This window comes from Diospyros lotus, chromosome 6 (genome assembly GCF_014633365.1).
Source record: "Diospyros lotus cultivar Yz01 chromosome 6, ASM1463336v1, whole genome shotgun sequence".
Classification (NCBI taxonomy): Eukaryota; Viridiplantae; Streptophyta; class Magnoliopsida; order Ericales; family Ebenaceae; genus Diospyros; species Diospyros lotus.
The window spans coordinates 14,640,692-14,657,194 of NC_068343.1; the positions used below are offsets into that span (position 1 = coordinate 14,640,692).

Genomic DNA, 16,503 nt, shown 5'->3' on the forward strand with positions numbered 1-16,503 from the left:
GAGAAGATGAATACGATGAAATACGTTGCAGTCGATTTGCTGTTGGCCTTGGAGACGACTATTGAATCAAGCGATTAGATATGACAAAAAAGAAGAAGCTCATGGAACGAAGAAGATAGAGAGTCACAACGAAGAAATAGATGGATAGACGTGACTTTTAGTAATTTAATTTTTAAAATTAAAATATATTAAATTTTAATACAATAATATTTATTATTAAATTATAAAATAAATATTAAAATTTTATAGTAGTAAAAATTACAGGTGAGATAAAAAAAATTAGAATTAAAGTTTATTAACAAATAAATGAAATAAGGAATCAAATAGAATAGAATAGGGTGTCTGGCTAGAGTAATTATAATTTTTAAGAAAAAAATAAAAAGTGAATTATTTATAATATAATAAAAATAAGATTAAAAAAGGGATTGGAAATAGCCTTACAAAACAAAATTGATCTTTTAGCCCATAAAAAAATTGCTTTCGTTCATGTCACAAAAATGGCTCACCCTTGATACCTTTTCAAGTGTTGGGATTTTTAGCAAAAAATTCTAATTAGTTTTTAAAATTATTTTCTATTCTTAATATTGATTTCCTGTTTAATGTGTTCGATTGTTAATTATTCTTAGTTAAGGAAACATTAGTCTTAGTGAACAAGGAAACTAGTCCATAAATAGGAAGTGTGCAAATTACTTACCAAGACTAATAAAAGATAGAAATTGAGTGTAATTGGGATTTAGATTTAAAGAGAAAATATTAAATTTTGTAATTATAAACTTTATTACATGGTAATATTTTTTTTTAGTTGTCCTGGCGGTCTTGATTATTTTATTTCTTGATTTAAAAAATATTTAAATCTTATCCTAATATAATTTTATCTAGTTGATTTTAACATACGAATTTATCTATCCATAAAAAATAATATATTAATAATAACTCTCAAAAATAACCCCCACCAAAGTGGTTTGATGTGAATTTTCAAAAATCTTAAAGTTAAAGTTGAAAATAATCACTTGTCTTTTTTAATTAATAAATATAATTTTTTTTAAAAATAACTCTTTAATTTTAAAAAATGTTTCCGTATGATGTATTCAAGTGACAGGTGCCCTTAAATTTAAGTTTGTCTATTTTTTACTTTAAAAAAAAAAAAACGGCGGACCTGTCATCAATTTTGGATCATCTTCTCCAACGTAGGAGACGCAGGCAGGTCTCAACTTAAAATAAGTTAAAAACAGATGAGGCTGGGGAACCTTCTAGGCCCTGTCCAGACTTTCTCAGAAACGTACACGTACTGTTCAAAGCCTTCGTCCTCTATACATTCAGTCTTAAATTAAACCAGAGGGCAAAGCAATTCCCCCCCATCCATTGAGATCTGAACTGGATCCCTCTCTTCAAGAAATGGCTCTTCTGGGTGACCCTGTCAGGCGCTTCTTCTGGAGCCCCACAATCTTCCGCTCCTATCCCAGCTCCACTGCCCCCATGGACTGGCTCGAATCCCCGACGTCCCACGTCTTCCTATTCAACGTTCCAGGTTCACCCTCTCGATTGAATCATTTTCTGTTTGATGATTGTAGTAGTCCTCTACTCTTTGTCTCTTACCAAGTTTTCAGATTGCAGTCCTGATGGGTTTTGCAGATCGAGCAGTTTTCTGCCTCTCTTCGTAAATGATCATTCATATTAAGTTTTGGGTTGGAATTGTGATGACAAGAACTGTTTCCGGAACTCTCAACAGAATTGAACACAACGTGTTCGGTGAATTGACTCTGAAGCTGTTTATTGAAAGTTTCTCCTAAAAATATCACAATTTTTGAGAAATTCAATTAAGTCTCTACTCCTGAGCATCGTTGATTTGGTAAACAGAAGAAATGGAATAATAAAAACAAAGAGAATTCAACCTAGCCAAACAGGCCCATACTTGGTAGTTTTCTGGTTGGGTTCGTTTGGGCTCTGCTAATTTTAATTTCTGGTTTCGATAGGTTACGGCAAAGAAGATATAAAGGTGCAGGTGGAAGATGGAAATGTTTTGGTGATAAGGGCCGAAAGAGGGAAGGAGGCGGCCCAGGGAAAAGACACAGTTTTCCACGTCGCGGAAAGAGGCGGAGCCGGTGGCGACTTTTTCCGGGAAATAGAATTGCCGGAAAATGTGAAGGTGGATCAGATCAAAGCCCAGCTCGAGAGTGGGGTCCTCTCCATTGTACTGCCCAAAGACTCCACGCCCAAGCCATCCAAAGTGCGGAACATCGCCATTTCTAGCAAGCTTTGAGTTGAATCTCTCTGCCTGCAGAGGTTCCATGAATAAGTTATTATGTGTGGTGTAATAAAATTGGGCTTTTTATGAAGCCTATTTACTGTAACTGAGCCCAGTTTTAATATGTTTTGTGATGTTCGTTCAGGTAATTTTACTGTTTGGGGATGATTTATGCTGCCTTATGTTTTGTTTGCCTCCATAAATCTGTTTACTTCTTTTTCTTTTCTGTTCTTACGATTTTGTTATTGATGAGAATATGTATTTACCATAATCTTATTATCTATATATGCATCAAGATGGAACTTGTGAATATTAAATTTGTTAGCGAAAGATAAAAATTTGATTTTCTTTTGAGAAGGTAGTATTATTATAGTACCTGTGTCATTACTTAGTGGTATGTATCATAGCAATATTTATATACGTTTATATAGATTAAATTGACATATTTGACTATACTACACATTCACAATACATATTCAAGCGGCGTGGACTTAAAACGGTGCTCATGGATGAGCAGGGGCGGATTTAGGGGGGGGGCAGGCACGGGCTGCAGCCCCCCCCAAGATTCAGCCCTCCCCAGATTTGCAAGGGAGGAGGGCTGAAATGGGTTATGGATCTGGGGGCCAGCCCTCCCCCAGATCTACTCCTAGATCCGCCCCTGTGGATGAGGATGTTACCTTACAGCTACACGTGGATTTAAACAATGTTTTATAGATGAAAATGCTACTTTACAGTTACACATGAATGTAAGCGGTGTTGCATAGACGAGAATGCTACCTTAAAGTCGCACGTGGATTTAAGCGGTGCCATGTAGATGAGAATGTTCTCTTGTAGTTACACGTGGATTTAAGTAGCTGGATGCTGATAATAAAATTACCCTATACTTACATGTGATATTAAGTTGTGTCACATAAATAAAAATTACGTGTAAGATTAAGTAATATGCATTGTAGTTACATATAATATTAAGCGGTGTTACATAAATAAAAAATTACACGTGAAATTAAGTAATGTTGTAGGGATAAAAAAAATACATTATAATTACATGTGACATTAAGCGGTGTCGCATAAATAAAAAGTTACACGTGAAATTAAGTGGTGTCACAAGAATAAGAAAGTCACGTTATAATAATACGTGATATTAAGAGGTGTCGTATGAATAAAAAATTATACGTGAAATTAAATGACATCACATGAATAAGAAAATCACGTTATAGTTATAGTTATAGTTATACTTTGAATAAAAAATTACATGTAAAACTAAATAATATCACATAAATAAAAAAATCACTTTACAATTACACGCGACATTAATTAAGTGGTGCCACATAAATAAAGAGCTACACACATGGAATTATGTAGTGTCGCAAGGATAGGAAGCCCACGTTAGCAGTAGCAGACATCATCAATTTTGCCAGTTATAGGTCCGACGTTAGCAGTAGTTTACAAGTTAGCAGTAGCAAATCATGGGTTGGGGCAGCCCGTTGTTTTCTTTGGGACCTATGGGCTATGGCTGGATTTGAGCGCTGAGCACTTGGACTTCAAATTTAAAACTTTTAATTATATTTTTGATCTTAATTTAAAATCAAAATTAAATCAAATTGAGACCAATATTTTCTAAAATAATGATCCAAGTATAATCGGTCTTGGGCCGAATTTTAACCCCTTTAGTCCGACTTATATCAAAATTTAAACACTCTTATTGAACTAGATTGAAAATTCTTTTTCCATGGTTTGGAGACACTAAGACACAGTAAATGGAGGCATATTAATTACAATTGTTAGTCCCTTGTCAACCTTCAAAAGAATCTACCAGCCCATAAGGCCAAATGGTAATTGTGATGCTCAAACAGAGGCAGAGGCAGGGCCGAAGGAGTCTTAAAATGGACCAACGAGAGCACACACCGAGTAATCTCTAATTCCTAGCTACTTTATCCCTGTTTTGCAGTACAACTTGAAATCTTCTTGAAGTAGTTATTCCAATTGAAGCTATAACATCAAGTGGAGGTCCAACTCATCGTTCAGATGGCAAATTCATTAGTGACAAAACTGACATCATAAATATTTGTTACCAATTCAATAAAGATAGATGAGCTAAAAATGAAACTTAATAAAGATATACTCAAATACAAAATATGCAATTATGTTTTATATTTATGATCTTATATATTTTAAATTAATTATTTTAAAATATATATTAAGATTGTTCTGAACAAAGGAAAAAGTGATCTGATAAAATATATAATTGATATTACAAAAATGCACCATGGACGACGAATTTTACGATACTTGGAAAAGACGAAAATTCTCATTAGACTTGTAAAAGAGAGATAAGTTGCTTTGACTTAGTGCTTGAATGAGTCTTTAATACACAAGTCAAGACTGGGTGGAAGACAATTAAAGTTGGCACATAGAGAATACACGAAATGTGTGGTAAACAAAAGTTCTCTTAACCCATGTAAGAAGAAAAAGACATAAGCAAGAATGAGTGAATGAAAGTTATGGTTTAGGGTCAAAACTTTGTCTATTTATAGGCTTGAGTTGAGGCCTTTGCCAATGGATTGTTTATGAATTCTAACTTGGCTCTCAATGGTTGGATTTAGACTTGACTTAGGCTTTAGTCAAATAAATAAAATTGTAACTACATCTATATCAATCATAATTAGTCTTTATGTATTTTGCTTTTAAACATGTAAATGGACGCCATCTAGACTCAAACTCTACCCTACGTTTGCCCCATTTATTTGGGTATGAAATTTGATTATGGAATAACCTTATGAGAGAGAAATTACATTATTACTCGTGTGAGCTCATCAATTATCATGCATCAACTGTACTAAAAGAAGTTAATACAAGGTCACCACGTATTTTCATTTGATAGCGTCATGTGTCTCTTAAATCTCCAAGATTTGTCCCTACTCTTGGATCCAACCTAACCCAAATCTAGATCAATTGTTGTTGTGGTAGACTTGGGACGAACATAGTCTAGTCCATTGAACTCACTCAACCAAGAATCTCTCTAACAAATCTGGTCAACCAAAAATTGTTTTAATATTTTAAAAATCTCTCCAACCATTCAAGAATCTCCACTTAATGGCCAAACTTCTCTTTGAATGTCACTCAATGCTATCTATAAATGAGAATGAACTAGTAAAGGTATGGGCACGCTAATAGAAGCCCACTTTATATTATCTTATATTAGTTTTACTGAATTGAGTGTCAGAGTTCTTTAAAGAGACAAAAGCACACCTTTGCATATACTTAGTTTGAGACAAATCTTGATGATGTCCAACATCATCACTTGGCACCCATTATGGGGTTGATTTCTCTTTCTTGCCTATCGAGTACTTTTTCTAAGTTCAAGTTTTTTTCACCATGGCATCTACAAGTCCCTTGTGAACGACAATTCAAGGAAACAACAACTCTAACCCAAGCTAAGGGAAACCTACTTGAGGCAAGAGTTGGACCAACTCACTTAGTTGGACGGACAAGTGCAACATTTCATCTAGTTGTTCATTTATTTCCTAAGCCAACAACTCCTCTAAGAGCAATGTTCTGGTCAAGATAAACACAAGGAAGATTGTTGAGATGAGTAGCGCTCGGGTTAAGATGAGCACTGTGAGGAACGCCAAGAAGAGAGGGAGTTCCATCTAGAAGTACATAAGAGTAGGCACATAAGGCATAAAGAAAGGGAGTGACATCATTTTGATGAAGGATACTCTAGATTAACTCATACTTGGGCAAGCAAAACCCCATAAGAAACGTGACTATGTTTTTTGGATATAGCGATTTCCAAGATGAAGAGAAGAAAAGAAGAACCCCAAACGTCTAGTTCAAATCAATCTTTGAGCCGAGGCATTATGGCAATGATCCCCTTAGAATGTCTTTGCATCCTAGCTATAAAAGTCTATGGAGGCACTATTGACCCAGCTAACCACTTGGATCTCTTCACCTCCTACATGATGGTTCAAGCTACGTTAGATGTTAGGTGATGTCAAGTTTTCCCGCTACGTTAAAAGGATATGCTCACACCTAATACTTGAGTTTACCTCATCGTTCGATCACCAACTTTGAGTAATTGAGGAGCAATTTCTTAACTCTCTTTGCTCCTTTTACAAGGCATAAAAAACTTATTATGGCCTTAGTCAACCAAAACTTGGGAGAGTCCTTAAAAGATTTTGTAGCTCGATTCAACATGGAATCATTGAGCATCAAGAACTTCATCATTTGAGGGTTGTGCAAATCCTCAAACTTCTAGGGCTTTGTAGATCCAAAAACATATATGAAATGAAATAAAGATGGACGAAGCTACTTATGGTGAGCTAAATCACGAAACCCATCTCTTATCTTTTTTACTGTTTTGGTTACTTTATTTCATATGGGTGTAAGGTTCCTAAGGGTTAAATCCGGATCAATTGCTGGCATAGAAGACTATGTGGACTTAGTCTACTCCTTTAGATTAGTCAACCAATAATCTTTTTAGCAGATTTAGTCAATCGAGAATCTCTTTCTAGTATCTCAAAAATCTCTCAAATCACTTGAGAATTTTCACCCAATGGTTGAACTATACTCTTAATATCACTCCACACTAGATATATAAATGAGAATGAACTTCTAAAGGTATGGATACCATACACTAATAGAAGCATATCTTATATTTGTTTATTTTTTCCTTATTGGAGCGACAAAAGTTCTCTAGTAGATAAAAACCCTACCTTTATAAGTACTCAATTCAAGACAAGATCTAGGTGATCAAAACTGAACATAGCTTCAATTATCTTTGGAATTGAATTTGGGTTCAATTATATATATATATATATATATTAAACGTACTAAGTATAGTATGTTAATTCCAACCGATTATTTGGTATCAAACTTGTTTAAAATGAAATATATTATGATAATATTATATAAGTATATTATTTTAATAAATTAATATGTATTCTTATTAGAACCGAGTTCATCTACCAATTTCAACCTAAATTCAACCCATCCCCATCCTATCCATTTATTCTCCACATAACAGCTAGGGGTGTGCAAATGGAATAAGCCAAAATTCATTTACTGATTAAATTGAATAAAAAAATAAAATTAAATCGAATCAATCAATTAATCCCAAAAATAAAACTAATCGATAACTGAAAAAATAAAATTTAAACAATATAAATTAAATCGAACTGATTAAACCGAAGAAATACAAAAAATTCTATAAAAATCAAAGTAACCGATAAAAACATACAAAATCAAAGAAAACGACGTTATTTTATAAATATCAAAATAATATCATTTTAAAATTTGATCAGTTCGATTTTTTTAACTAAAAAATTAAAAATCAAATTTTTAAAAGAAAATCAAACTGAATCGACAAATTTGATTGATTTGATTCAGTTAGTTCAATTACATCGAACTTTTACTCTTTCCTAATCACACCTCCCACAAATCACTATTAAATTATTAATTATAGTGAGGTGCTAACAACTCAATTCATTTGAAAATAACCATTAACTTCAAATTAAAAATAAAAATAAAAACAAAAACAAAGAAAAGAAAGACTCAAGTACAATAATAATAATCTTTCGAACTCTTTAAACATTCTATATTTTCTGTTGAAGCTGTCTCTTGCCCAATACATTTTTTATTGGGCAACTGAAGCACAGTGAGATAAGAGGAATTAATTAGGATGGAACGACAAGGACTCACCTTGCATCAACTCTAATCTGTGAATGGCAACTCCAGTCCAATTTCACTAATGCAGTCTCCATTCCAATGTTTGGCAAATAATGTGAATGAATCTGCTGTTTTGCCATTAGCAAAAAGATTAGAATACGACGCAAGTTCTCGGTCTTGTCGTGCACCTGGGGAGGATGTCCTTTTGTGGACACATCATCATCTGAAAGAATTATAGAAGGTATTTGCACCGTGTGATCATTTGATATGTTGGTACATGATGAAGGAGCCCACGTTCTCTGATATCTTGCCATCAAGGTATGCGCGCCACGTGATTTGGGCTCCACATGTTACATTTTTGTGGCCCAAGCGACTTCAATTCTGTCGCACACTACGTCTGTACTCTTTCCATGTTTTAATAAGAATCAACCCCCCCAAGTTAAAAAGATGCAGCAGCTGCTCCCTTTCCCGCTAATGTGGTAGTTTTTGGTAGTTAATGAATTTAGAAAATATCACATTTATTATTATTATTATTATTTTTTACAATTTAGTAATATTTCAATATATGATCAAAGGGTAGGTTGGTGGGTTTATAAATTTACAAGAAAAGTATTAGTAAAGGGCTATATAGTTTAACATTTAACCTTTACATAGTTAAACATGCATATACACATTTATAAATAAGAGCGAATCCAAAGAAGGGTTGGACGGGACTTCAGCGTCTACCAGTTTAAGCCCAGACATATATGCTCTATATTATCCAATGCATATATGTATATATTTAATATATCATTTGTTCAACCCTAGCTATACTTTGGCATTCCATAGAAATACTCTAATTATCTATGTTTGAATATCTTGTTTATATTATTTTTAGTCCACCCCATAGAGTTCACTGTCCACCTGCTTTCTAGATCCACTTTTGAACACCATGATACTTATCCCATCAGATAAGCAAAGAGTCTCACACTATTTATCATATTTTTAAATTTTTTCTCTTTTTAAAAAGAAAAAATATATTTTATTTACTTTGATTTGATTTAAAATATATAATTTACTACTCCCATGTCCCTTTCATGGAATTGATAACATCTCTATTAGTCTTTAATGACGATACCAATAATCATTTCCTTCTTTACCAATTCAAATATATTCATAGTAGATGAGACTCCCAACTCATTTAAGACTTTTACCTACTACTAAGCTACGTACCATTCTTGATCATTGTTGAAAACATGCTTTATAGTTATATATTTTGTTAAATCATAATATTGAACTATACATAATAGTTACCAAAAAATATGTAACAACATTTTAATAATAAAAATTTTACAAAAGTTTGTTCTTTCAAATTTTGTATTGCATTTCTTTTTATACAAATCCTATTTCAAAAATTTGCATTGAAGGTCAAAATTTCTATATAGTTCATACCATAACTTAAAACTAAATAAATTCATACTTTTGTCAATTGTTTTGGTTTAGATTATAAACAAACTTTTATTTATGTGTAACGAGTCGAGTCGAGTCGTGCGATTCGAGGACTTAAGTTGAGTTAGGTTGGAATAAAAGAATTTGATTTGTTTTGTACTAAAAACCAAGCCACAAGGTGAATTAATTTTAGGGGATCCATTTCTGACCTAATTTGCAGCAAGGCTGCTTTGGAAGGCTTTCAAAATAAATATATAAATAAATAATTAGAAAAAGAAATGTGTAGATTGAGTTTATGTTTTTCGCATCTTTTAATATGCACATTCTTTTTACGTTTAGTTTCTGTAGTTCCCTTTTTTTATCTTTTTTCCTTTTGCTTTTCCTCTTGACTATTATTTATTTATTTATGTTTGAAAGGAGAAAATATTTATCAAGACAGACAGCCTGTAATAATGTTAATGCAATTATATTTCATTATTATATAATTTTATGAAAACATCCTTACCGTTAAAACAAGGCCAAGTCCATAAGTCCATCCGAGGGTGGTCAAAAAGTTTCCCGTAACAAAGCTCCATTGTTTATGGTTCTCGAACAAGCAAAGGGACAGCGGCAGCATAGCTACCATTTCCATTACATATACCTTTCATTTAAAACTAAACTTGGCTTGGCTTAGCTTAGCTTAGCAATTTAACTTGGTAATGTGTTAATGTCTTTTTATTCATATTCATGTCTAAACCTTATTACTGATAAACACGCCTATGTAATGTACTCTTTAAGTATTCCATTTCATTATAATAATTATAATAATAATAATTAATCGTATTTAACAAATCAAATCAAATTTCAGCTTGTGCTTAAACGTCGAACACAATGATTGCTTGCTGACACAGCATCCTTAATCGCTAGAAGAGAAGAGCCCTTCACTTCAATTGTATGATTTAATGAGGTGTCAAGGACGGCGACCTGACTAGAGCCGTGGTAGAAGTTGAGATGTACTGATTGAAAAAACTCCATTAGTTAGGAGTTAATTAAATCATTGTCATCAGCTGGCTCGCTGTTTAACCTCCGAACTAATTAAACTGTCCACACCAATTACTGAAAAAAGACACATTACTCGACTTTGGAAATTCCAAGTCACAATCCAGAGTTGCTCCACACCACAGAGCCAGACTTTTGGGTTTATAAACTTTCAAATTTGAAGGGGGCCAGAAGGAGAACGTCATCAATCTCATTACATATATATATATGTATATTAATTTCAAAATTTGCAGGCCTGTCCAGGGAGCACCAATGTGCCTGCCCACAGCCACAAGGCTCCAAAAGTAGGGTTTAGTTACACCCAATCACAAACCCATCAAGTGTCTCTCTGCCCTCTTAAAATGTCATGGCGTGAAACAGGGGACAGGGACAGAGACAGAGACGAAGAAGAAGAAGAAGAAGAAGAAGAAGAAGAGCTGCAACAAAACTACTTTTATAGGTTTAGTGTTCGCTTGCAGTAGTCGATGATGATGATGATGATGGCGGCCATGGCCTCCAAAACAGAACGAAGTTTTTGAAGCCCAAAATTCGACAACCCACAACCTAAATCATGATGCCTTATCCACTTTTCTTATTCCTACTACTCGTTCTCCTCTCTCTCCTCCCCGCCGGCAAACCAGACCTCGCCGCCGACAAAGCCGCCCTTCTCTCCCTCCGCTCCACCGTCGGCGGCCGATCCCTTCTCTGGAACCTCTCCGACCCCACCGCTCCATGCTTCTGGCCCGGGGTAACCTGCCAGTCGGGCCGGGTCACGGAGCTTCGCCTCCCCGGAATGGGCCTCTCCGGCCGCCTCCCTTCCAACACAGTAGGAAATCTGACCCGTCTGCACACGCTGAGCCTCAGGTTCAATGCCCTGTCTGGCCCGCTTCCGGCGGACCTTGCCGCCGTCTCCGACCTCCGTAACCTCTACCTCCAGGGGAACCACTTCTCCGGCCCAATTCCCGACTTTGTCTTCTCTCTGCGCAACCTCATCCGCCTCAACCTCGCCTCCAACAACTTCTCCGGTGAGATCTCGCCCGCCATCAACAACCTTACTCGGCTCGGCACCCTCTACTTGGAGAATAACAAACTCACCGGTTCGATTCCCGACCTTAACCTCCCGAGCCTCGTTCAGTTCAACGTTTCCAACAACCAATTAACCGGCTCGATTCCCTCCAGACTTAGCCACCATCCCGCCAGCTCATTCGCCGGAAATTCTCTCTGTGGCGGCCCGCTCTTGTCTTGCAACGGTACTTCAACTGAGAGCGAAAACAAACTCTCCGGCGCTGCTATCGCCGGTATCGTCATTGGTTCGATAATTGCATTCTTGATCATTCTAGCAATTTTAATACTTATTTGCCGACGAAGAAGTGAAAAAAGAGAATCGAAGGACGTAGCTAAAGTAAGGCAGACGGAAATTGAAATTCCGCGCGGAAAATCAGCCGGAGATACTAGTAGTTTCAGTGGGGGTGCTCCGGCGCCGGTAAGGAAGGTGGATGCGGGTGCGAGCGGGAAGAAGAGCTTAGTATTTTTTGGGAAATCGGAGAGGGTGTTTGATTTGGAGGACTTGTTGAGAGCGTCGGCGGAGGTGTTGGGAAAGGGTACATTTGGGACGGCGTATAAGGCGGTGCTGGAAATGGGGACGGTGGTGGCGGTGAAGAGGCTGAGGGACGTGACGGTGCCAGAGAAGGAATTCCGGGAGAGGATGGAGGCGGTTGGAGCCATGAATCATGAAAATTTGGTTCCTCTGCGGGCTTATTACTACAGCAAGGATGAGAAGCTTCTTGTCTATGATTACATGCCAATGGGAAGCTTGTCTGCACTTTTACATGGTAAGCACTTCTCTAGTTTTCTTTCTTCTACTTTTGATTTTCATCATACTTGCAGGTCATGATACTCCATTCTGTTTTGCTAGGATATATCATGATGGTTATCTTTCTGGTATTTGCATCGTCTACCTCTTTTTGATCACTGATGACTTTATTTTTTCTGTTTACTTGTCACCTATATAGTTGATGGGCTGTTAAATAAATGTGTGTGTGAGTGAGTGCGCCCGTGGGTTCTAATTTTTTCCAATCCGTCACTGCAATATATCTCCTAGAGAGAAGGCTTTTAGCTGGCAATGAAACCCATTCATTTTCCAATGGCTATTTTGAGCTTGAGAAAAGGGTGATTCTGAACAGTAAATGCCCATCGACTTGTCTGTTTTTCTTGCACATTCAAAAACCAAATTCAAGTACTCATTGGAGATGCCTCTTCTTTTAGGAGGAGAAGGATTTCCCTCTTATCACTAGCTGTCCACGTGGTATTTATTTGAGCCATGATTTCATTAATATACTCAACGTTCATGAAGTTTGATGATTACAAATATTGCTTCAAGCAATGCTTGGAACTTGGACTTGTGAAGGAAAAGGAAAATGGAAGGATCAAAGAATCATGTAGGGTATAAAAAATCTTCCCTTCAGACCTGGTCTACTACCTACAGGAGTTGGAAGTTCTCAAAATTAACTCGAGAGATTTGAAATGTGAGTTTATGCATGATATAGAGTTACATTTACTTTTCAAAGCGAAAACCTACCTGTCAGTACGGTTGTTGCATTTGTTTTAAAGGATGGGCTTAAGACTTGCAGCCACCAAACCATTATATTCTACGCAAGTTATGTTTTTCTAAGAGAACTATATTCATCTCGTCCTTTCAGATGCATTTTGTCTTATATCTGCTTTCAGATCCAATGTTTTCCTTTTCTCATAAGTTGAAAAAATTGCCCTTAGTTCTTTTTTATTTAAGTTATTGTTTCTAAAGAGTAACCAAGTGCACAAGATTCCTGCCATTATGAGGGGTTCGATGTAGGGTTAGCTGTATGCGGGATAATATGCATGGCTATTTTTATGGTTTGGAGTTTGAACCTGCAATTCTAACGTCATAATAGAGCAACATTTCTTACATGCTCTGGTTCAAAGCTGTCCCTAATGTCCCTATAAGGATGACTCTGAGCATATAACAACATTGGGACACACAGCATTTGCTTTTGTCCACCTTCAGAGTCTGTTGAGGTCCTAGGCCAGTAGGAAAAGAGACCATCAACAGGGAGCTGGAACATTTTCCAAATTAGCTTTATGTTTATGGTTTGGTTTTATTTGTCCCAATTGCAGGAAACAGAGGAACTGGTAGGACACCATTAAACTGGGAAACAAGGTCTGCAATTGCCCTCAGAGCAGCACGTGGGATTGCGTATCTCCACTCACAGGGCCCGGAATTCTCCCATGGCAACATCAAATCCTCTAATATCCTCCTTACTCAGTCCTATGAGGCCCGTGTGTCTGATTTTGGCCTTGCCCAACTTGTTGGACCCACTCCCACTCCTAACCGCGTTGCTGGTTACCGAGCACCCGAGGTGACCGACGCCCGGAAAGTCTCTCAGAAAGCTGACGTATACAGCTTTGGAGTGTTGCTGCTGGAACTGCTAACAGGAAAGGCTCCCACTAACTCCGTCTTGAATGAGGAGGGGGTAGACCTGCCAAGATGGGTCCAGTCTGTGGTTGGGGAGGAGTGGACAGCTGACGTGTTTGACCTTGAGCTCCTTAGGTATCAAAGCGTTGAAGAGGAGATGATTCAGCTCTTGCAGCTTGCCATTGATTGTGTTGCTCATTACCCTGACAGGCGCCCCTCGATGACTGAGGTGAATACCCAAATTGAAATTCTTTGCCGTTCTAGTTTGCATAAACAGCAAGATCCTTTTGGTGACATAACCAATGGCGAGGACGAGCAGCATGGCAATGCTGTTGATTCGGCTTCAGGTGCCGATTGAAGAGAATGCCCTTTCCTGTTTCGTTATATTTAGAATACTCGATCTGCTTTCTGTCGTTTTCTTTTACAATTCTTTGGGCACGTTTGGTCGTTGAGAATCTACTCTATACCTTCTCTCTTTCGGTCATCTGATTGACCTTCCGGCAACTAAATTTCTCCATCCCCTGGTACTCGCCATTTTCTGTGTAATATTCACTGTCAACTGTGAATAATTGTCAATTTGTTGTTGTTGGTGGTGGTTGGCCCTGTAATTACACATCTTTTATCCCTCCCTTTTTGTTTCGGAATCTTATGAGACATTGATATTACTGAAACTGAGTGGCTTTGGTTTGCGTTTATGGATTCAGGTTCTGCGTCGTCTACATCGGCATTGCTCTTCTATATTCTGTTATGTGTCCCCATTAGTGCTGTCTTTATTTGAAGCCGTCCCTCTCTGGTGGGTGGGTGGGTGTTTTACGCCTAGAATTTATGCTAAAAGCACTGGGATTTCGCTTACTAATGAAACTTGGTTCGTTGGAACTGAAGTGTTGGGGTATCCTTGCTTTGAAATTGAATATTAACAGCGTAGTCTTCTGGCAAATGAAGCCATCTCTGACTTTCTGTGGCGTAGTAAAGGAAGTGAGATGGACATTGATGGCTCCCATCTATTTGAACGTTAGGTAGAGATTTTATGGTCCACATCATTTTCATTACATTTAACTAAGAAACGCTGGGTGGGAGTGGGAGGGAGTGGGGCAGTTAATGTGGCGGTTGTTTTAATTTGCTAGCTGCCCAAGAAAATGACTGGCCCTTCACTGCCTAATGCCATGACACGTGTCCTCATGGTTATTGCTTTATGTAGCCTCTCATGCGTTCAAAATGTCAATTTTATATACCTCTTTAAAAACATATTTTCTTTATCTTTTCTAATTAATTATCAGAGCTTATTAGTATCAGACTCTTCTACTCTAAATTTTAGATTCTAAGGAGAATATTTTAATTTTTTACTTAGTTAACTATAAATGTTATAATATAACTTATAAATTATCTAAAAAAAGTCGAGAGAATACTAGTAAAACCAATAAACCAATTACTCTCTAAGTGTATCCTTTTGAAGAAACCTCACCTTTTGTTTATGATAATTGATTTGATTAATGTTATTTATCTAAACTGAATCTCCAGTCTAACTGACATCTTTTTATTGAACAATGAAAAGATGCACAATAAACATAGATAGTTATACATTTTTATTGTCCAATAAAAATATGCCATCTAATGTAAACAAATATCACTATTCAATTGATTTAGAGTATATTTGGTTGAGCGATTTAACTGCTTATAAACTATTAATTTAACTTATAAGTTATCAAGTTTTTTTTATTAAACGTTTGATAACACCAAATAACTTAAAAGCTATAGAACTTAAATACTAAACTAATAGCATTTGGAAAAAGTCCCCCCCCCCCCCCCCCAAAAAAAAAAGTTTTTCCAAAACACTATTACCGTCCTTTATGCATTGACCAAGTAAATTATCACTACTAGACCCTAAAACAAAACATCAATTTTCAACCTATATCTTTTTTCAACCTTCTGCAATCTCTCATCCCTCCCATTACTAGACCCATCTCCAACCACCATCATCACTGTTGTTTGTTGCCATCCTCCTCGCTGTTCATCCCAACCCATTGTTCGTTGTCTCTATTGCCTCCATTGTCGCCTCCTCTTGCCTTCGCTCTACGTTTTTGTTCACCATTTTATATATATATCACATATATATTAAATTAATATACATATATAATAATATACATTATATACTATATATAATATATATATAATACATGCTAATATTGAATAATATATGTTAATATTTTTATAAATTTTATTTACATTATTCAATAACATATCTAATTTCATCTTCTTATCAAATTCTGATAATTTAACAAATTTTTCAAATCAAACACATAATTATTAATGAATATTTTATAAATATATTTATTTAAACATATTATCAACTTAATTACTATCTAACTTTTAAGTTTACACAACTTAAAAACAAATAGCTTCTAAGCTACATTAAAAATAAACACTCGGCAACACCCAAGGTTGATCCAATTTTCCGATGGAACCTGATAAGAGAGTAAATCGTCAAATTCACACAAATCACGCCGCCTTACTTTTGATATTACTTTTCAAGCAATTTTGGGCCCCCTCGGCCAATCTCGTAGGCTGACTGAATCGACCAAGAAGTCGGTGTCTTATAGCTCATCAAGGTTAAGGGACTTCAAAGACGAGAGCAGACTGCTTTATGCCCTTCAAGACTTCACGAATTAGTGAAGAAGCCAAGTATCTTTTACGTTCT

The 16,503-nt window shown here is 36.2% G+C and overlaps 2 protein-coding genes across 2 annotated transcripts; both read left to right on the forward strand.

The window, feature by feature from the left end:
* The first annotated feature begins 1,252 nt into the window (after window positions 1–1,252).
* Window positions 1,253–2,427, forward strand: LOC127803458 (15.7 kDa heat shock protein, peroxisomal). Its single transcript, XM_052339694.1, has 2 exons — window positions 1,253–1,528; window positions 1,974–2,427. The coding sequence occupies exons 1-2, from the start codon at window positions 1,396–1,398 to the stop codon at window positions 2,258–2,260; spliced, it is 420 nt and encodes a 139-aa protein (XP_052195654.1). The 5' UTR covers window positions 1,253–1,395; the 3' UTR covers window positions 2,261–2,427.
* An 8,109-nt stretch (window positions 2,428–10,536) lies between these two features.
* On the forward strand, window positions 10,537–14,501 carry LOC127803456 (probable inactive receptor kinase RLK902). Its single transcript, XM_052339689.1, has 2 exons — window positions 10,537–12,189; window positions 13,511–14,501. Exons 1-2 carry the CDS (start codon window positions 10,929–10,931, stop codon window positions 14,164–14,166), a joined length of 1,917 nt encoding a protein of 638 aa, XP_052195649.1. The 5' UTR covers window positions 10,537–10,928; the 3' UTR covers window positions 14,167–14,501.
* Window positions 14,502–16,503: the final 2,002 nt, after the last annotated feature.

Bases quoted from the DNA above. Each gene is read 5' to 3' on its own strand.
- LOC127803458 (XM_052339694.1), top strand. From the start codon at position 1,396: ATGGCTCTTCTGGGTGACCCTGTCAGGCGCTTCTTCTGGAGCCCCACA. The intron at 1,529-1,973 runs GTTCACCCTCTC...TGGTTTCGATAG, and splicing joins CTTCCTATTCAACGTTCCAG to GTTACGGCAAAGAAGATATA.
- LOC127803456 (XM_052339689.1), top strand. From the start codon at position 10,929: ATGATGCCTTATCCACTTTTCTTATTCCTACTACTCGTTCTCCTCTCT. The intron at 12,190-13,510 runs GTAAGCACTTCT...TCCCAATTGCAG, and splicing joins CTTGTCTGCACTTTTACATG to GAAACAGAGGAACTGGTAGG.